The 22,715-nt window shown below is 46.6% G+C and overlaps 1 protein-coding gene across 3 annotated transcripts in view; it reads right to left on the bottom strand.

Moving 5' to 3' along the window:
• Window positions 1–22,715, bottom strand: part of LOC119435943 (cell division cycle and apoptosis regulator protein 1) — a 214,492-nt gene that overhangs the window by 87,764 nt on the left and 104,013 nt on the right. For 2 of the 3 annotated variants that reach the window (XM_037702648.2, XM_049660882.1), the window contains exons 9-12: window positions 16,538–16,847; window positions 14,667–14,690; window positions 6,865–7,122; window positions 5,920–6,181 (exon numbers count right to left, since the gene is read on the bottom strand). In XM_037702648.2, coding sequence (XP_037558576.1) covers window positions 5,920–6,181; window positions 6,865–7,122; window positions 14,667–14,690; window positions 16,538–16,847 — 854 coding nt within the window. The remainder of the gene's footprint in view (window positions 1–5,919; window positions 6,182–6,864; window positions 7,123–14,666; window positions 14,691–16,537; window positions 16,848–22,715) is intronic. The other variant, XM_049660883.1, reaches the window with a different exon arrangement.

Below are 22,715 nucleotides of genomic sequence, written 5' to 3' on the forward strand. Positions count from 1 at the left end.
TATAAAGTCCAAACACGGTAACATTGTCGCCGCGTGCCGGCGGTACGCTGCGTGTGCGAGTGAAAGCTTGCGAGGGTCAGCCGACGCTTGCTGCTCAATCTCGCGCGCACGCGAGGGAAAAGGCGGGGTGGAAGCGGGCTGCTTCTGTCGCGCGTCAGGCACTGGGGAGGGGGGGGGGGGGGGGGGGTCGTCTTACTCCGGCGCCGGCCGCGTGGGTGTCGTATCTCGAAAGTGATCTGCGACGTGGTAAAAGTGTGCGCCCGCGCGGGCCTCCTCTTCAAAACGATTTGCGACGTGACCAATGTTCAACTAGAGCCAGTAACTTCGTATGCGCTGTGTTTTCGACGTTTAGTTCGCTTTGAAGCGACAGGCGGCATGAAGGTCAATTAGCTTGCGGCTAGAGCCGCGCCTCCTCACTCCAGCGTTCGGATGGCGAGTTTCCACGGTCATCGAGCGAGATGCGTACATGTTTACCTGTGCGCGCGCGACACCGTGCTTGTCTATTTAGTTAGTAGGCGAATGTTTACAAGTTTATATGGCCCATTAAACTACTATCCTTGCTTCGTATAGCTCTCTAGTAATTTGCTATCGCAATCGAAGCTTCGCCTTTCGGACAAAACTGCGACATTTTCTTTGATACGCCAGGGAATATGTATATGTAGGGAATATGCATCTTGAAAGCGATCTGAGACGGGGAAAGTCCGTCGCGCGCTGTGTTTTCGCCGCTTATAGGTCGCAGTGAAGCAAGCAACATGCTAGCACGAAGGTCAATTCACTCACCGCGCTTTGTCACTCCAGCATTTTAACAGTGAGTTTCCACAGTAACGAGCGGGATCTGTTCATGTTTGCTTGTGTGCCCGTGACACCGTGCTCAGGGGTGGGACAGCCCAAAGTCATTTCGGAGTAATTTTTGGAGCAGTTTGGAGCAGACAAAATTGTATTCTGGAGCAGCTTGGAGCACATAAAATTTCATTTTGAAGCGATCAGGAGCAGGCAAATCGTGAATTTTGGTGGAATAATGGAATATGACAGCTAACATTGAAACTACAGCGAAACACAGACTATACCAACAGAAAGTGCATAGTAGAAGCGCGCTTTGTAGCTATAGATCTTTTCACAAACTGATGCTTGAGTAGCGCCATTGCCTGACAAGGGCGACGTCTAGCGTCAGAACATGCTATGCCACCATTTTGGACTGTGGGCCTTGCGAGAGCAGGCTGGCCGCACTTTGGTTGAGTGATCTTCGCCGAGCATTATTTCGATTGTTTTCTTCCACTTCGCTTGTCTTGTGCTGCCTGATTTGTTACATGTTTCACGTGCTCGCGTGAGCGCTCAGTGTGAAGTGCAATGGCAACAGATAGCCCAGCCAGTGTACAACGTATGTGGCGTTTCGTCGTCGGTAGCGGCCGCAGCCGCGTCTGTTTCGTCGAGACTTGGCATGCTAATCAGCGGTATTTTAAGGGCGAAACACTTTAGGGGCCCAGGCTGTCGGTGTCCGTTGCGCGTGATCACGTCCGGGCTGTAGCGCTACTCCAGCACCGGCACATCACTGCTTCGCACTTTCCCAGGTTTCACATTAGTCGAGCTGCATTTCTTACCCCACTCTTTGCTGCTCTCAAATGTAATAAATATTTTGTTCATTGTTATTGCTGGGCACATGTGACTGTAGTGGTCGATTGAATCTGATCACCATTATGTTTCGCGGTTGAAGGTTACCTCATTTAGCGAAAGCAGGTACGTAGCTGCTCGGCAATGCTTAGAACCAGACGCTGCCGGCGTCTGGTTCTAAGGGGCGAGGGGGGGGGGGGGGGGGGGGGGCGTTGTGCTCCGGGAGCAACTGCGTATTTCGCGACCGAGCCACAAGGGGCACTGGCGATCGTGGCTCAATCTCGCACGCAAAAGGGCGGAAAGCGGGGAGGCAGCGCAGGAGGGAGGGGCGGCGGCGTCTTCTCCGCCAGCAACTGCGTACCTTGCGCACCATATCTTGAAAGCAATCTGCAGAGTGATCATACCTTTGTGCGTGCTGCGGTCTCATCGCTCAGTTTGCGTTGAAGCGATAGACAGCACGAAGGTTCCTTCTATTGCTGCTGCTGTCACGCTTGCTCCCCTAGCGTTTTGACAGCGAGCGTCCGCGGACACCGAGTGTGATGTGTTCATGTTTGCTTGTGCGCACTGACACTATGCTTGTTAATTCAGTTAGTAAGCGAATGTTTCCAAGTTTATGGGGCCGATAAAACTACTATCCCTACTTCGAAAAGCTGTCTACTAATTTGCTATCGCAATCCATGCTTTGCCTTTCGGGCGAAACTGACATTTTATATCAAATCCGCCATTGGCCCTTCGTGATAGATCAAAATGACTGATGCCTCACCCATATGGGCATTAACACAGACTATACTCGCGGACAAGTTTCTGTGGCAATGAAGGGAAAGCTACGGAGGCAAAGCAAGCACAAGTGAGAGCACTTCTGAAAAGACACCCGCGTTTTAATCCATGTTGGTTCAGGCTAGGGAAGAGAAAACATACACACCTTATTAGTAACAGTTAAATACAGTGTAAACCGCTTATAACGTAAGTCGCCGGAGTCGCGAATAACCACACTATAAGCAAAACAACTATTTTATTGCGATAATGGACACTCCAGGCACATTTCTGCCGTCGTTGTCACCGTGCTATAGGTTCCGTATTCGCTTAGTAAATGAATTAACAGACACAGTGTCACGCGCACACACATGAACACATCTCGCTCGTTCACCGCGGAAACGAACTGTCAAAACGCTCGAGTGACAAAGTGCGGCGAGGGAATTGACCTTTGTGCTATCATGCCTCTCACTTCAACGCGACCTATAAGCGGCAAAAACATGGCGCACGGCGGACTTTCCCCGTCGCAGATTCCTTTCAAGATAGGGCCAAGGCGATCGTATCGCCGAAGTGGATCGTCGAAGATTATGTCCTGCTTCGGTCCACTGAAACCGTTCCGCATTGCTTTGCTGGCAAAAATCCTCTCCTTTTGTTTGCGCCAGTCCCGAACGCAAGTTTCGGATTCTCCGAACGCCCGTGAAGCGGCCCGATTTCCGTCCGTCCCCGCACACACGATCACTTTCCTTTTAAATGTGGCATCATGATGAACTCGGTACTTCATGCTGATAGAGCAGACACAGAGAACGTGAAGACAGACTGTAGACTATTGCCTAAGCACGTGCACATGGAGGAAGCTACGCTAGCTAAGCTCTAGAGTAGCTAGGCTCGACGCACGTGCGAGGCGGCCATTTTGAAATGCCGACGGCTATATGGTAACGCAGATTTAGGGTCGTACTCGATTCTAACGCGTACACAACTTTTGGACCTGTCTTATCGGAAAAAAAGTGCGCGTTAGATTCGAGTAAATACGGTATTTGTGGTTTGAGGGGAGCGTTGGCGGTCTAGGTTGACTGCCGAACTTCCAGGCAGCCGCACTGTAACTCGTATTTCGTGTCCCACAACTGCAATATAAGCGATACGCGTATACATAGAATGCTGTGGGAAAATTAACGGGAGTCTGAAAAGAGCGTATTATATCCGGTCCTGCACAATAAGCGGTTACGTTATAAGTGGTCTACACTGTAAGACAGAAGACACCACTGAGTGTAAAAGTTTACTTATTTTGCGACTTTTCCCTTCCGCGTCTGGGCAAACGCTAAACAGTTGCACGTGCAAGTTGCTTTGATTCAGCGTCTGTTCCGAGTAACCAAAAGCACCGTCAAACGCTGCCGGACTACTTGGCGCGGTAACACATGTGCAGCATCCACGCGCCCGTAGCTTTCCCTTCATTGCCACAGAAAGTTGTTCTCGAGTACCTAATAGTTTTAGGCTATACCAGCCCGAGATACAGAAACGCCCGCCCACTGCGGCAAGCGCTTCCCAATTATCTAGTTTGCTCGCGGTGCCCTCAGCCTACTTTTCGCTGTTTTGCGCCTCAGCTAGGGAGCACCGCGCCGCTCGGCCTACTCTACCATATTCTAGTACACTCGAAATACAGCCTGCCTGGTCGTTCCAACAGCAGTGACAACAGCCGGTAGTGGCCGCGCGCACGCCGGCCACTGGCCGGAAGCGCCGATAAGTTCAGTTTTAAGAGCACAAAAATTACGAGAAAATATGCGGGAGGCGCCGTCACGCGATGTGCAGAATGTGAACAGCTGCACTCTTTTTCGGAGAACAAATCCGCTCGCTGCTCACGGGCACTGGCAGAACACACATGCCAAAGCCGTTCTGGCGCAGCATGGCGCAATTTCGGTCGATTTTCTGTGTTTGGCGCAGTTTGGCGCAGGAGTCCCACCCCTGCGTGCTTGTTAATTTATTAAGCGAATGTTTGCAAGTTTATACGGCCGATAAAACTGATATCCTTACTTCATATAGCGGTCTAGTAATCTGCTATCGCAATCGATGCTTCGCCTTTCGGGCAAAACTGCAACTTTTTTTATTCATCGCAACTTTAGTGCATCGGGAGTAAATCTTTGTTTTTCCACACGAGAGAAACTTGTACTTCTGTATGAAAGCATGAGCTGCACGGTACTGTAAAGGATGTTTTTTTTTTTGGTCACGGAAAATAGGTGCGCGTTACAATCAAGGATGCGTTAGAATCGAGTAAATACGGTACCTACTTTAGCATGGAAAACTAGGCATAAATAAGGACGCATATACTGAACACTCGTCGATCAACTCGGTCTAGCCAGGCTGAAAAGCTTAAAGATTACCATTGCAAAACTGAAGCGTTTACAAATTCATATTTTCCTTAAACTATAAGGTAATGCAATATACTGCCTGCTGCAGTGGTTGCCTGTAACACCGTGAATTCATTCTTAAAAGTACTTAAAGAAATTATATAAATGTGCGAGGTACTAGGACTACCCTCTCTCATCTTTTTCTGTTTCTGCACCTCTTCCTCTTCACGACCACAATATCTCTCTTCTTTTTTTTTTTCGACCTGTTCTTACGCATGATTGTACCCATGTGTTTTCCGATGCTTCTGCCCCTGCTGAGTATTTTTACACAACCCGTTTCATTATGTTGGTCTGCCAGGATGAAATGGTGTGAAATCGTTTGCCACGTGGCGTATGCACATATTCTTCTGGTTTTCTGCATTTGTATCTCAATGTTCGCCAACCTAGCGCCAAGAGCAGTTTACTTATTAGTATTCTTAATTTTTTTTGTGCAATGCTTTCACACTGTTAGCACTAAATGCTGCGTTTTCGCAAATTACACGCGTTTCATGTATTCTTCAATTGAGTGCTATTTCATTCTGCTCAACCTTCGTGCCTTGTATTCAATGTATTGTTTTCGTGTTATTTTTTCCCCCGTTCATGTCTGTAACCATGGCTGCTTAACGCCTCTCACCAGATGCTGGCACTATACTCTTGAAATAAATAAATATAAAAAAAACTACCATTTTCTCACATTAATGAAAGAGTTAAGGGAACTCACCAGTATGTAACACATGATAGACCTTTGCCTAAAGCGCACTTATCAACACGTCTCGAACTGAAGGGAACTTAGTGAAGCCTACATTGCCTGCACACAAATGGCTTAGATTTAAATCTCACTTCAGCAAGCTACCTAACACATAATGACAATTACAATGTGGGCTGCAATGTAATTGTAATACCCCGTAATGGGGTCTTTAATGTAATAAAGTGAAAAGTGAAGGCTGTGCTGCATGACGCGGTTTTTTTTTTTTTTTATGCTCCTTTCTTTCACGTTGGGGTTGGCACAGTTTTTCGGGGGATTTATGCCGGTGCCCGTACAATAGGGAGGACTTGTCCAAATTCAGGATTCTTCCAGACAAATCAGGAGAGTTCGCAGGTATGTAGTAGGGCACATTCAGTGGGTCAAATGGCCTCCTTTGTCTCTTGCAATTGTAGTAGCAATCTACAGTACACTCACCTTGGCACTGAAGGAAAAATCTATGTCTGGTGGGTCTAACACAGCCGGAGGCAATGGAGACTCCAAATGGGTTGCACTGAGCAGAGATGGTGGAGCAGGGCATGTGTCTTTTGGCAGCACTTGGAAACAGCATGGGTAGTTCAGGCCAAAGGGGCGGTGTAGTGGAAAGCATTCTTGCCAGCAGATGTATGCATGAAAGAAGTCTGATGGTATGTACATGTTTGGGTAGCGCTTGCGCAAGTCCACCACACCAAGCTCCCGCCTAGAGAAGAGACCACAAAAGACACCAACTTGGCACATGGACCAGCTAAGCTTAGCTAAGTGAACACAAAATGAATAACTCAAACAATCATTTAGCAGCTCGGTAGAAAACCTGATCGTAATAGAAGCAAAATGGTTCATGTCCTTCAAATTTTCAGAGATCCCCACAGAAAGCCAAGCATTACTGCAAGGCCATAGGCACGACTTGCAAAAGTAGTACAGTACAGACCACTTACAGCACAACTCACTTATAACAATCACACGAGTCACTTAGACCACAGACACAAGTCACTTATAACAATGCATTGCTATAACTACTTAGTTATAAGCATAGTTTGAAAATTCATATCATCTCAAAATTCATACCAACAGTGCACTTATGGCTGACATTCTACTGTACTTAAAAGAACTAACACAGAGAAAAAGTTGTTTCAGTCACATTTGTATATGATTACTGTATCATACAGCCTAAATTTACAATCAGGACAAAGAAGAGGCAACACAACACATGTCTGTCTTTGTCCTGTCTGCAAATGTGGGCTGTACGATACAGTTGTCATGAACCAAGTCCTACACAACCACTGTTGAGATTTAACATGAGTTGCAAAATCATTTGAACATGCGATAAATGCCCCTCAATAAAGGCTAGCAAAAAGAAAAAGGAACGAATGCAGCACACTCAACTGCTCTAAGCAGACTGCAGGAATGTCCACCACATAGCGAGGCATCATCCGTGGTTTGCGCCGTGGCGGAGAGCCTCCACCACCTCGTCGAGGGGGTGACAAGGGATGCTTGCGAGCCAATGAAGAAGTGGTGCTGCCATCATGGTCCTGGCCTGGTCCTCGATAGTCACGATCGGGTGACTGTGCTGGACCCCGCAGATCTCGATCCCTTTCCCTGTCACGATCACGATCTCTTGATCTATGATCTCGAATGGGTGACCTAATGAAAGACAGTCAAATCAAATCACTGTCCACACCAAATATGACAAAATAGAAAGCAGTCAGTGCCACTCATACCCTTTTCTTTTGCTATAATTTGCAGAAAAATGACTACGCAGAAAATAAAAACACTGCTTGTGAATTAAATGATTCAATATGTAGAGGGTTTCTCATCTATCATTCACCAAGTTTGAAAAGAAAGTGAAACCTTCTATGCAGAACCGACTGTATGTCATGAGCAGCGATCTGAAGATGCACGTAGTATTTTTTGTGTTGTTCTGAATTATTTAGTTTTTGATGATTAATAAACTTCGAAATTGCTTTCGAGCACACTCTAAAACAACAATTTTAATTCTTTATGACACGCTATCTTTTGTGTTACTTTTCTTCCCCATTTAAAAGAAGCTCATGCCCCGCTTGCATACCGAAGCAGTGCTGCTCTCAAACATAAATGATGATGCAAAGGAACTACTATATGTGATCTATGACTGGCCTGGTTGTTGCACTGCTTTGACAGGGTGTCTATCTTGGTATGGCAGTGAAATTTCTGCAAACAAATGTTTGTGACAGCAGCAAGCAGAGTGCCAAAATCAAGCGAGCAAAAATCATAGCACAAGTTATCAATATGCCGCGTAAGGCCAATCCGAACATAGGCATGAATGTCGCAGCCACCTCGAAGGATTTCGGCATGTCTTATCTAACTCTTTTCCTACCATGGGGAAAATAGGTGTTTTTTGGAGGTTACGCCAGATTATTTTTTTTTTCTGAAGGAACTACTGCACTAAATATTTTACGTAATACATAAACAAAAAGCTGAATGAATGCACTTTTCATGCATAAAATTTTTGTTAGCGAGATGTACGTCATAAAAAAGATATACATTGTCTAAATCAAGATTGTGGGATAAAATTCAACAAAGTTTGTAAAGACACGCTTGTATCTACTAAGAAAAAAATGTAACGAAAATTATGATATATAAAATGTATTGCCGTCTAATATGCACTATCTCGGAAAAAATCTAAATTTTTCATTGAACGGGTACTCCGCTACAAAAGCTTGGAGTACGCTTAAGCTTTGCCTTTAAGAGTGGAATGCGATAGTGTTATTGGACACCGTTGACGCCGACACCGACACCATATTTTCAGCGACATGGGGCCCAATCAAAATTTAGAAAGGCTCGGTTTCAACATTCCCCAGAATGTTGCCTAGAACCAAAGTACAGCGAAACATCATCAGAACTGGGGGACGCTTAAGCTTCACCTAAAAAATATCCACACATATAACCAGCGGAAATGACTGAGTGCATACAAAAAATGTCGCAGTTTCTCCCGAAAGGTGAAGCATCAATTGCGATAGCAAATTAGTAGAGAGCTATTCAGAGTAGGGATAGTAGTTTTATCGACTGCATCAACTTGGACACATTCGCTTAGTAACGAATTAACAAGCGTGGCGTCAGCGCGCACAAGCAAACATGAATAGATCACACTCAATGCCGCAGACAATAACTGTCAAAACGCTGGCAGCAAGCGCAGCCACCGCATCGAGCGAAGCTTCGTGCGGTCTATCGCTTCAACGGAAACTGAGCGGCGAATGCGCAGTGCATACAAAGGTCAGAGCCGTGTGGCAATTGCTTTCAAGATACGGCACACGCGACAACACCAACAGCCAGCAGCAGAGCCAAGTACAAGAACGCAATAGAACCCCTCCCTCCCGCGCTGCCTTCCCGCTTTCGCCATTTCGCGTGGGAGAATGCGTCGCCAGTTCCCCTTGCGCCCGGTTGCAAGAAATGCATTTGGTGCCGCCGCACAGCATCGCCCCCCCTCCCTCCCATACCCCCCCGGCCTTTCCCGCGACGGAAGTCGCGTTTGCTCTCCGCCTTGCGTTCGCTCTCCGTGATAGCGCACGACCCCCGCGCGCTTTCACTCGCACATACGGTGCACCCTTGGACTTTATACGGAACCTCACGGCGGCGGCGATGACGATGACAGAAATTCATTTGAAGTGTCCATATAATTGCTATCGCAATAATAATGCTCAAATCTTTGCAAAGACAGTCTCCATTCGTGGGTGCACGACTCATCCACGTTGTACCTTTGGCCAGCAGCTCTGCTCCCCGCCTCTTTGACGATGTGGATACAGCTGGGGCGGAATCTTATAACAGTTAGGAAAGCGAACGGTTCGCTTCGCTGCTCGCATCACTAAATAGGCTGCTCCCAAGAAGGAGGTGGAAGGGGATGACGCGGCCAATAAATGAAAGGGTGCCGCCTCTGAAGTGCGCGTCATCATATAGCGCGTTAGTCGAAGAACTGCAGGATGTTATTGGTTGTTCATTAATATATAAAATATAAATTTAATATCTTGCAAGTTTTAAAGTAAAAATGTGCGGCGCCGGGTACTTACGCAATGCTTGAATTTAATTGTCATTTTCTTTCATGTACTGTCGCAAGCGTTGTATCGCAAGAGTTGGCGGAGCGAAGCGCAGCGTCATCTGCTAACGGGAGCTTGCAGGATGCACGCACCAGGCACTTACTTCCAGCAAGCTTCCAAAGTAGCGTGTGCAAGAGAACCGTGAAATGGCTCTTTTTCTTTCTTCCTTTCTCTCTCTTTCTTCCTTTTTTTTTCTGTCTCTCTCTCTTTTTTGTCCCTGGTATGTGCCATTGAGCTTGGACCTTTTTCTGCACTATCGCCAGGATCGGCCCACTTTTCAACGTGACGCCGCCGCCGCCACCACCACCACCGCATCGTCTGCTAACAGGAGCTTGCAGGATGCACGCACCAGGCACGCACTTCCAGCAAGCTTCCAATGTAGCGAGTGCAAGAGAACCGTGAAATGGCTCCTAGGGCCACGTTTGCTAGCGTTCCGTGTCAATTTTCCTTTTTTGTTCGCTCTTCGTCATCGGCTCGGGCATGACTCGCACACCGCCGCACTGCCTTTATCGTTGTGATCTGCCTCTAGGCACGTCGAGTGATAAAAAAAGTGGAAAATGAAATCAAACATTACAAAATACGTATTCTGCTTTGCCTGCGTAAAGTAAAATCAAAGAGCGATGTGCTAACGGTGTGCGCTGCACTGTGAAATTGAGAATGAAAGTGCGTTACTCGCGAACTAGAGCAAAAAAACTATAGCACTCGGAATTCAATCTCGCCATGCAAATGTCTCTTTGGCTTTGGCGACCGGGGTCACAGGAAAGCTGACCCAGCCTTTCTGCCGGCCAACGACAGTAATTGTGAGAGCAATTAACTTCGTGAACAGTGTCGGCGACAGAGATCTGGACCACTCTAATGAATGCTTCGCTTCCAAGCAGCCTCTGGAAGCTACAGTCAGGTGGCGTGGAACCGTAGCACGCAATTCCTTCATCTCAGTGGAATGGCTACTGGCACCCAAGTCTACTTCAGTTCGTAGCCCAATCAGCAAAAGGTCTACCTGAAAAGTTAACAGTGACGCGCAAATAATTTTCCGCCATCTCTTCGAACGCATACCTCCAGCAACCTCCATCCATCATCGACACCAGGAGAGCAACGCTAAGCAGACGACGAAGGGACGTCATTGCCCCGGCAGTGACGTCACGCTGTTTGCAAACCGGGACAGGTCACTGAGGCGCGTGCGCCTTCGTCTAGGAGCTGTCGCAAGTGTTTGAATAACGGAGCTGTTTAAGGTCTCGAGCTGTGTTCCAATACTCGCCTTAGACATCGAAATAGACAGTCTCGCGAAGAAAGCGTCGAAGTCAAGAACGATGTAGACTACTTTTCTGTTAAAGATGGAAACTCGACGGGAAGGTCGTAGACACGCTTTTTTTATACCCTTAATGTAAGAGACATCGTGTTTTTCATAGGTTCACAGGTGAAAATACTTTAAATACAGAAATATGTGTGCTTTTCTGAACTTCCATTTTATCAATGCGAGGTGGTGTCCTGTCGCAGAAGCGTCTTCCAGACGGCTCGAAACACATTCCATTACTTGGCCTCGAAGCTGTCTCAGCTGACTCCTTCGCTGTCTGCGTAGACTGTCTCCGATGCTGGACACAATTAGAACGCACCCCATGGCAACCAAAGCACGCACGCGACGCCTGCGGGTCTCCGGGGCAGCGCGGCCGGTGCGCAAGGCCATGGTCGCAAGCCAACAGCAAAACCACAGCAACGGAACACTCTAAAAAAGTTTACACCATTTGGGTTGTATCTTGTCCCCAAAGAATAATCACCATCTGCCTTGCTTGCGTTTCCTTTCATGACAAGTTTTACGCACTGGCGCAGCCAACGTAATTGGATGCGGCCAACGCGCTGCGACGTGCCCGTCGTGGAGATGGCTCCTGCTCCATCCGCGCGTTGGAAACGCCGACCAAGGTCCATCTAAATAGGTCACAAAGCTTGGAACGAAAAGCGTGCCAAAACCTTTCGCCAGAGGTATCAGTTAGTGCTGCACGATTGAAGCACAACTAGGTGAGGGGGAGGGGGGGGGGGGGCAAAGACTGAAACTAGGAAACCTATGCGGGGAAAAAAAAAAACTTCGAAAATTTTAAATCAGAATACTGTCATATGAGTAAATATTCCGTTTCAAATATTTTTGCTGCACTAAAACAACAAATGTTAATTTTGTTTCTATTTCACAATTTATTAGTTCGTTCCTGGTGACCCCTACCAACCAGTGATTCTGGCACAAGACTTGGCAAGACTGCAAACCAGCTGCTATGTCGTGCGGAATGGCATTACTCACTAGAACGTGGCGGTTCATATCTGCCGTAAGTACTATAATAATTAAAAGGTTAGGTAAATAATCATTACAAACTACGCAATTTGGAGCAATACAAAAAGTACAGGACGCTTCTTCAGATTGCTACTAAGAACATACACTTGGCTTTATCCACTTAAAAGGCTTCCCTTTTTAAGTTTGATGCGTGATAGCTATGACACCCTGTATAAAAGAAGAGGTGTAGATAAAAATAAACAAGAGCTCTATATAAAGTACTGTCCATAACAACAGATCTGAAAATCATTTCAGTACATGTACAAGAATACCATGAAAGATAGACAGGTGTGCCGACTCGCCTGATAAAACAGTCCAAGTGATGTCCTGCAGATTCAAGCTTTGTGGAACAACACACAGGTGGCTTTGAAGTTTATTACTACCCTTAGAAACAGCTGCCCAGCCTGGAGCCTGTGCCCTCTCACAATGCCGACAATACTGCGAGCTCTCAGTACAGCAATGGGCCTATCCAGTTTTCTTTCCAGCTGCATGCATTGAGCTGGCAAATTTCAATGATGTGTTTCCCACAATCACTGCCGGGTTTAGCGACGCAGACACAGTTTGACTGGCTGAAGGCCAGCGTGCGTTCTCGTGCACAATTAAATTATTCTTGCTGTCCTGTCTGTACAGTGGCCCGCACATTTTTCGCTAACAGCTAGCAGAGAAAGAGAGGGGTGAAAAGTTCAATTCTGGGGTTTTATGTGCCAAAACTACAATTTGATTATGAGGCACGCCATAGTGAGGGACTCCGGATAAACTTTGACCACTTGAGGTTTTTAACGCGCACCCAATGCACAGTACACAGGCGTTCTGCCTTTCACTCCCATCGAAATGTGGCCGCTGCAGCCGAGATTCGTTCCCACACCCTCAGGCTTAGTAGCGCAACGCCATAGCCACTACGCCACCATAGCAGGTAAAGAGAGGGAAGAGAACACGTCGAAAAGGTGTGAAGAAGAGAGAAGGCCAGTGGTAGAAGAGAGCACTGTACAAAGCTAGGCATGCCACAGTGCAACGCTGGGACATTAGTTGGACGCTCCAAATGCACTGCAATGTAGGCAAGTAAGCCCACTCCTGTCTATCTTCCTCCATGACCATAAAACTGCTAACATGCTGCCTGCACTTATAGAGACTGACAACCAATATTTATGGCAACTTTTTTTTTAACCCTTTCCGTATGGAAGACGAGCTTAGCTTGTCAAGGATTTATTTGCAGAAATTTCAGAAGATGATCCAAGCTCATCCAAGAATGCTTGGCCTAATAATAGAGCCCTAGAGATGGCTCTTGCTCGACCATTGCACTGTATTTGTAGAAGACAATGCCAGATGGCGTGCAACGTTCAGCAAAGATGGATTTTTTTAGTGGAGGCCTTGCTGTTGTGCCGGCTACACTCAACTTCAATATGGCAGCCCCCGAGGAAAGCACCAGTATTTCAGCTCATGGTGTTGAAACAAAAATAAAATGTGCACTTTCCGAAACTTCATCGTCCTTAAGTGTAAACAATGTAGAACTGGCCTCCAACAACTCTGGTTAGTCATGGGCTCTCCATCTCAGCTCTGATGACATTGACACCATGTTTTCATGTGTTTCATACAAGAACAAAGTTCTGATGATTGAGATGACAGAAGCTTTTTCTCTTATTCAGAAGATGCCTTGTGTGTTTGTGTGAATCCCATTTCAGCTGCTATTTTGTGAGGAAAATTTTTTTCTTTTCTAAAACATGAGTCCTAAAATATGCTTGTGTACAGTGAAGCCCACCTTCTGTTATATCGTACTACAGCATAGACCACTTATAATGTAAGTCACTGGAGTCACAAATTTCCGCCCTAGAAGCGGTACTACACTATAACCAAAATAACATTTTTCAAAGGCATGTACGTGCAACACATGCAGACCATTGCAAGCAGCTGCATGGGTTTTGAAACCGAAGCATACGACCGGAATGTGCCCTCACTTTCGTTAGTAAGGTGGTTCCTCCATTTTTCAAGTGCCGTACAGCTACTGCGAAGCATTTCGTTGACTCTGTTGGAAACTGCAACTTTGGCTGCCGATTCCCGATGAGACAGTGCTGGTTAGGCCTAGCTGGCAAGGGTGTCGGGCGGCATGCCGTCACGGGAAGCTCGCCTTTGATATACATTTGTACCCATAGATGGTTGATCTGGCACGAGATCACACGCACAGGCTGCACTAACGGCAGCGTGCATGAAGTGAATTTGCGGGTGATCAGTCGGGAACTACCGCGAACGCGTATAGCAAGTGTATGCATGTGCATGTACTGGTAGGAACGGTGAAAGCTCGCATGTGGACTTTGTTCCAAACTGATAAATTTGCAGGACACAGTTTAAACTGTTTTTAGCTGGTCACAGTTTTACACTTTTCCCACCCTCCGTTCCTTGTTTGTTCGTTCGCTCCGTCTCTCCTCTTTTTCTGCATAGTCCTCATTGCTTTCCACTCGGCCTTGGCACCTTGTTGAGAAGTGCACTTGCTGCCTCACTTGTTTGCGGGATTTCCTGGCAACCGCATCATAACCAGCATGCATATACATCGAGTTCAATGGGAACATAAATGGGAGTAAGAAAAGGACCGCATTATATCCAATCCTGCACTGTAAGTGGTTACATTATAAGAGGTCTGAGCTGTATTACTTTTTTTTCTCATAAACTACGCCTTTTTTGTGCAAATTAAAAGCGTGGATGTGCTTATTAGACATATATAAATTGTTTCCATGAATAAATAAAACTGGATTTTTTTCAAGTTTTCCGGATGTATTAGCATCCTTAAAGGGTTAATACAAAGGGAAGCTCACCGTCCAGAGTGCCCAATCCTGCAGCTGTAACGCAGAAAGCGTAAAAATTTTCTGATAAGAATTTTCTCATAAACGCCACCATGCAATGAGGGACGCCATGGTGGCAGCACCGCATGAAAACGTGAACATTCTTTCATCGTAATATGCATGAAAAAAAAAAAGTGCAAACGACTATAAAATACAACAAATGCATTTTAAACAAAACTTATGCTGCACTTTATAACAGTTAAGAGACATACAACATTCTGTTCTCCTATAGTGGGACTAGTATAATGCTAGTACGAAGTTCTACAAACAAGCAACACAGCATGCAGGTATTCAAGATTTTCAGTGACAATTTAAAATTATAATTACCATTTCAATCAGGAACATCATGTACAATTCTGCCATGTTCTTTTCATTTTCACCAACATCTCATGACACATTCTAGCCAGTTGTCGATTCCTTTAAGGTTAGAGGTTAATTGCGCTTGCTAATGACAGTTTGTGACATCTCTGGGAAAGTGAATTTTCAAACTTGGCTGTGGCTCAAAAAAGACACTGAGACCACAACATCCAAGGTTTAATCCTTTTCCCACGAAACCAGGCTAGCTCTGGTCGCTGGGCATGCTGAGTGCGCGCACACGAGAGCTTCGACCGTGCCATGTACCACAGCCAATCATTCACCCAGCAGCCGGCGAGAGATGCCCTGTACAACTTAGCCAAAAATATTAGTAGTAGAATAGTGCTAAAAGAGTAACAGCCAACACAAATGCAGCCACAACCACAATAAAACCCCAACCATACACAGGTATCAGAACAAGTTAACATAAACCACATCGTGTCTGGGTGCCTCTGGCATCAGGCGTGGAAAACGCGTTGTGTGGTGGTGCTGGAAGCTATCACTGGCAAATAATCACCAGCATGACATAGGTGGCCTGTCCACGTGATGTAACCCCACATTAGCACGGCAAGCCAACATCACTTCCGGAATGAGTCAAGCGCAGTCAGCACTGTGGCATAGCCATCAAGGATGTTTGATGCTATGCGGATGCCCAGCCTAAGTGATGTGTGATGCTATGCTGAAGCCAAAGCCACTACAAGTTCAAGGTCACAATAATCGCATGAAGTGGCAGTTGAACTAATAGGAGTGCCCTAATGTCTTAAAAAAGGAGAGAAGAAAATTATAAATCAACTTGCTTGAGTATCATTTTGAAGATGCTGCTTTACATGGCCACTGGAAAACTTTGAACATGGCGATCTAGCAACACTGTGCCGCAGCTAACAAATGCACGGCGACATGATGCAGCTCCGGTATCTCTTCTCTCAACGAGCGCAACACAATGAAATGCAATGTGTGCTAGTGCATCCTGACGGCTGTGTATGGTTGGAGTATAATAGAAGCACAGTCACTTTAATGGGACAGGCAAGTAAGGCAAAAGTTGAATGATTTCCAGAATATCTGACAGCTGTGCTGTCTCAATGCTTAATTAAACTGGCCATCGCATGGACTTTTTAAAAAAGTTTCAAGGCTTTCTTTCTAGACCATAAAAAGTACACAAACAGCAACAAAGATAAAACAAGTTAACTTGATGTTTTCTCAACACTGCCCAACTATTTAATAGGCTTGTGCGAATATTCAATATTCCCTTTGGCTCGAATTTCAGTATTCGAAGTTTTCAGTCGACACAAACGAATATATCGACTTTTTGGTATTGAAATGAAGTGAAATAAAAATACCCAAATTGCTGCAAGGCAGCTGAGCAAGAACTTTTTTTAAAGATGGGCTCATTCACATACTTGGCCATTCCACTACAATATTCAAATGACCTCAATAAAAAAAAAAAGGTGCATTTTATGCATGTTACTGCATACCTTTCCCTTAATTATTACCTATTTCTGTCTTGCATCCGATCAGGCAGCCTGTCTTGAATACGATCACGGTCTATTATTCGATCTCGGTCACGATCTTGGAGCCGATCCCTGTCTTGCACTCGATCACGCTCTTGCATTCTGTCTTGGTTTCGATCTGAGCTCCGATCAGATGCCCGGTCCTGGTTACGGTCATAGGGCCTTCGGTCTTTGTCAAAATCCCTACTGCTGTTGCGGTCTCGGTAACGGTCTCGTCGGTCATCATGGCGCATGTCACGGTCACGCCTACTGGGTGAATTACGTCTGGTCGGAGTTCTTGTATTGCTGCTTGCTGCAACATTCAGAGAAAAAGCAGAAAATAGAAGCAAAATGAGCTCATAAAGTGCATTAAACGACTCCTTCAGCACTATGTTAGCCTGCAGCAAAGTCACAGCGACAGCTGTGACACCTTGTGTATCCATTCTTTTTCTTCTTCTTTCTGGGGTATTACGCGCCAAACCCAGTTTTGATTATGGGGCATGCCGTAGTGGAGGGCTCCGGATTAATTTTGACCACCTGGGATTTTTTAAGCACACGGGCGTTTTTGCATTTCACCTCCATTGAAATGCGGCCGCCGCGGCCGGGATTCGATCCCGCGACCTCGTGCTCAGCAGTGCAACGTCTTAGCTATGCATTCTGCAGCAACCTTGCTAACATTATGATGGTGTTGTGGCGAGTTTAGAATTGATTTAAGTGACCCTTGTGACACCATCACCCCTTTACACCATCCAAGTTGGCACACAGGGTGGACCTTTTTCAACCATATAGTGATACAGTTGCCTACCGACAATTTGGACTGAAAGGGGACTGCCAAAGGTCTGAATAACTGGAAGTCCAAAGTACCAGATTTGACAGAAAATAAGTGACTTTCTACTACAAGTGGCCAAGAAAGTTGTGCCGCATTCTCAGATGGTCACTTTCAAGGATACCTTCAATTTCGTGTGGCAAGCACAAGACTCATTAGCGTTAACAAGTGATAGCATTCTTGGCACAGCGCCAAGCACACTATCTTATCGCAGTGCGTAAACACTGCCACCTGTTGACGCAGCAGTGCTAGTCACGCAAAATATTGCGAAAGCGAAAACACAATTTCTGAAAGTGATCAATAATACGCCCAAGGTTATTCAACGCATTGCTACACGCTCCTACACTTGCCTTTAGCCTATATGTGGCCACGATTTTCTAGCATTTCCTTTTATGCTATTCCTTTTCACACTTTTCGCGCTTTGTTAGTGGTCAGAGTGATGCTCAGTACACGTTATCAATGATATCAGTCGGCCTTCAATGATAGATGATAAGAGCACAATGGAACTCGCACGAGAAATCACACAAATAAAAATGCAGCCTTTACAGTAAACTCAGTGGTTTGGTTTGTCCTGCGGTGTTGGTGTGGTCAGCAGCTACTAGATAGACTAGACTTCGCTAGTTTCGGTTTTGAGGAGGCACCGGCGACACGGCCAACGAACACACTGGCGACGTGTTAAAACGAAATTGTCTGTATTTCTACTCGACTCGGTGGCCAAATCAGTACACGGCCATGCAGTCAGGGTTCAAATTATTGCACGACATGCTGTGAAGTGTCCGAGATTTCAATCATTCTTACATTAAGTTTATGGGGCCTGTGGCAGTCCTGCAGAGCTGTTCGAATGATCAAGCAAGGGTTTTTCACGGTGTTTGTTGCACTTGATCATTTTTACAAGTGTAAGCAGTGAAGTTGATCACAGCCTACCCGTGTAACCGAGCACAGCGAAGGATGAAAGAGCGAACACGAAGCACAATGGGAGATGAAAGGCCGTGATAGCAAAGAGTGCAAGTATGAAAGCGGAGGAGGATGCAGCGGACCATAAGGCGGAAGGCAGAGAAGGAGGGTATGAGAAAAGCGTGAGAAGAAAAGCGCAGTGCCACGCAAGATGTGGTCTGCGGAGACGATCGCTACAAAATGGCGCCAGAGCAGCGTGCGTTGTCTGTTCACCAATGACGTCATCGATAAGGCATGCGGCAAACGCGTCCGCCGATAACATATACGGAAACAAAGCGCTGCATGAGTGGAGGGTTGTCTGCGGCGGTTGCCATGAATCGCGTCCCGCATTACTCGTACGCTGCCTCTTGCAATCTCCCGATTAGTGAGGCAGTCACACCACACTTCACTCTGTTTGCAATGTGCCGCACGAGACAGATTGTCCGCACCAGCCAATATTTCATGAAATGAAAACACGCATAAGGCTGCAATCAAATTTTGCATTAGAGAGAATTGTAAACGTCGGTGAATTTTTTCCGAGTGGACTAACACGACTGGACTAACATGGCCCACACTTGGCCAAACAGAGTAAATACAAGACAACTATTGGCCGTGAGATCGACCTATATATAGAAGAACAATTGTTGCGCGGTGGAGTGCTCACATACACTCAAATTCACTTATAACAATCCCAGATATAAGAATTTATTGGTGGCCACATTTCACTGCATTTATGATTTTCCGACCCTGCCTATTGAAACTGCGCCAAGATATAACGAACACTTTGAACAGTGCTGTACTGTTATAACAAACACTTAAAAACCGGTCGCGGTGAAAGGAGGACGCACCCGAAGTTTCAAAGCACGGAATCACAACCGAACTGGCCGCATGGCACCGTGCCCCCCGCTCCAGTACAACAGCGACGAAAATACGAACGCCGAGGTGAGCGAGCGCCACGTGCAGATTTCAGAAGCCGTGAGCAAAGTACCTCGCTTTCAATTATTTCTACCATGCTGCGATAGCCATGATTTCAAGGCATGTCTCCAGCATGCATCAGGGCAAGGCATAACGGCGGTCGTGGCCTCTGCGAAGGCACGCGCCACTCTATGCTGCGCCACGTGCAATCTCGGGACATCACGATAGCGGCGCTCTCATTTAGAGTTGGTGGATGTTACGACACCATTTTTGGGAGATCACGTTTCATTGACGCTTTATTTAAGTCGTTGCCGATAAACATCGCAATGATGTCCAACGTTTCGAACTTAGTACTTTTTCAACCGAAGTGACATAGAAAACGTAACTCCACACCTTTCGGTGTGCGTGCGACTGACTCTGCGGCCATAACGACAATACCTTTGCAAAATGCTGGCACACTGCAGCAGTTTCTGCTTCCAGGCAACTAGAACGCTTCGCTATCATAATTAGAATCCACTCGTATCGCGCTGATCTCGCGCCGTGTTTTACCAAAATGATTACAGGCAAGTGCTTGAAGAAAAAATGGTGGTGTCTGCGTTCGTAGTTTCAAAATGGCAAGTGATCGGAACAGGCCGGGTGCCATTTTGAAAGAGCTATGCCGGCGCAATTCTTTCTTTAGATGAAGTTTTTAAAGGAAACTAGACTAGACGCAGGAAAATGTCGGGAACATAGAGTAAGGTACTAAAGATGCGATTTTCGGACCCAAGTGGTATCGAATCGTAACTGCCGCCGCCAGCTGCAGTGTCGTTAATTTTTGTATGTTTTGAAGGGCGAGTCCACATATAACGAACTACTGATACAATGACTACTTTTCATGGAACTATCGAGATAAACGGATTCGACTGTAGCTGCAAAAACTTCCTGGCGACGTGATTCTAATCATTCTCATAAGTACTCATGAACGAGAGCAGCGGCAGCAATGGATCACCATCATTCGGCGAGAAACTCCTTGCTATCACACTTTCTTTTGCCATCTCGGTGTTTGTTGCACTTGATCATTTTTACAAATGTAAGCGGTGAAGTTGATCATGGCCTACCCGTGTTTTCGTTCAGTTTGTCCGTAGTGCAGCATGTAGGCTGAACCTATTTTGCTTAGGTTCTTAACACTGGTGCCGCTTCTACCATTACCTGCTTCTTTATCGTGTTGCTCTTACTAAGGTGCATGACTGTACGAGTGTGTCATGTTCTGTGTTAAAGCTGCTGCGGCTTGCAAGGACTGATTTTGTTGGTCTAATGTGGCCTGTTAAATCGTCTCATTATCTGTTTCCGACTGCCAGATTTTTCGGCCGTTTTCGCGACCCCTAGGGAGTCCGAAAAATTGGACGTTGACTGTACAAGGACACGCCTATAATAGATATTTTTGTAAAATTGAATAGCCACTAACTGCCTACCAAAACTGGTCACTTCTCTTCAGGGGAAGCTTCTTAGAGCGCAGCTCTTAGGCAGCCGTACCGGAGAAGGGAACCGGAACCAGCTCTTAGAAGCCGAACCAGAGAACGAAAAGGAGGGTTCTCTCGCTCTGTGCGTGCCGTTTCTCGCCAGTTTAAGGCCAGCAGCGCTATGGGTAGGCCGCGCTAGGTCCGATCCGCTGAAGAGGAGGCAGCCTTCAAAGAACGACAACAGGAGCGGGCCCGTGAACGTGCACGAGCTCGCCGGGCGAATCCACCATTTCTCATCCCCCAACAACCATGTCTCTTTCATCAACAACAACCCGTCTTGCGCTAGCTGATTCCAACTTGTGCCTGAAAATTTCCTAACTTCATCACCCCACCTAGTTTTATGCCGTCCTCGACTGTGCTTCCCTTCGCTTGGCATCCATTCCGTAAATCTAATGGCCCACCGGTTATCCATCCTTTGCATTACGTGGCCTGCCCAGCTCCATTGTTTCTGCTAATGTCAACTAGAATATCGGCTATCCCTGTTTGCTCTCTGATCCACACCACTCTCTTCCAGTCTCTTAATGTTAGGCCTAACATTTTTCGTTCCATCGCTCTTTGTGGGGTCCTTCACTTGTTCTCAAGATTCTTTGTTAACCTCCCAAGTTTCTGCCCCATAAGTTAGCACCGGTAGAATGCAATGATCATGTCTCTTTAATGTGTCTCACACGCTCAAAAAACTAACCAGCCCCTCCCTTAGGGTTGGACAAGCTTCGCGTGCACTCCTGTTCCCAGTAGGGGAGGGGTTTTTAGTTTTTTTCTGTAGCAAGACCACTACAATGTATGATGGCATCTCGGCGAGCGGAGTCGTTTAGATATAAGCCTACACTAATGACATGTGCTTATTATTGAGGTACAGTGTGGTGAAACGACGACGACGACGACATTGACTACATGTGCGGCGCGTCGCGGAAAGAAGAGAGAGAGCACGAGGTGGCGCGGCGGTGAAAAAAAAAAAAGAAGAAGAGGTAGAAGGGCACGAGCGCAGCAGAGGCGTTGGAAACGGCGTTCGAAGAGCCAGGGTTCGAGAGGGTTGCTCGGGTGAACCGCTGGGCAACCTCCTGACCAGTTGCGTTCCTGCGGATGTCGGTGACCTGTGCGGCGACTACCTGCCCGCGAGACTGTTCCCGGCTAGTGCTGTTCCTGGTCGTCTGATCGCATGCCGATCCTGAACGTTCGAGCCGCCGCCACCGCTAACCCAGCATCGCGACAAGTCGACCCACTACGTCTTGCTCAGCGACCAAGTCGTGCCACCACGGTCTCCTTCTACTGAAGACGACGAGGACGTGAGCAAGAACCTTGTAGCGTAGGGACGTAGCATGCATGCATGGGTTATATGTACTTTAGTCACTGTGTGGTGTGTGCATCGTGCTGTTTGTATAGTGTTTTACAGAGTGCTTAGTTCTAATAAATGTTATCTTCAAACCTAAACGTCTACGGCTCCATCCTTCACCGCACCGCACGTCAACAAACGTGACGGTCCGCAATCATCTCACTACATACAGAAACAGTGTTACGGCAAAGGTAGAATTAAAAAGCAAAGAATCGAGTGAGACATCCCATTCTTCAATGAAACGAAGCGTCCACTTAACATGAGCTCCACTTCATTTAACTGGGCTTCGTTGCGCTTGTCTGAGGGAAACACGAGGCACGTATGCGGAAAGGTTTGACTCAAACTCTGGTAACATTGTGCCATGTCTGCTCCAATATAGAGGCCTGTGCCTTTCCTGCAGCTGTCCCCACTGAAGTAGAGGTCTGGCATTTAATAAAGGGAAAATCGCAGCCGTGAACTTTCGCCATCCCTGCTGCAAAGTGTTGTCATTGCATCCGAAGCGTACTTTCAAAAGCTAAGTGGCCATCAGTGGCACCTCTATAGGCGGTGCACTGCACGCTTAGGTAGCAGCACCATGGCTGCGTTAGTGTGGATAGGCAGTTCGCGGCACACATTAAAACGTACACGGCGGCGTTTCACCATGCGCGGTTTGAGCTGATTGTCTGCAAATGAAACAAA

Source organism: Dermacentor silvarum, chromosome 1 (genome assembly GCF_013339745.2).
Source record: "Dermacentor silvarum isolate Dsil-2018 chromosome 1, BIME_Dsil_1.4, whole genome shotgun sequence".
NCBI lineage: Eukaryota > Metazoa > Arthropoda > Arachnida > Ixodida > Ixodidae > Dermacentor > Dermacentor silvarum.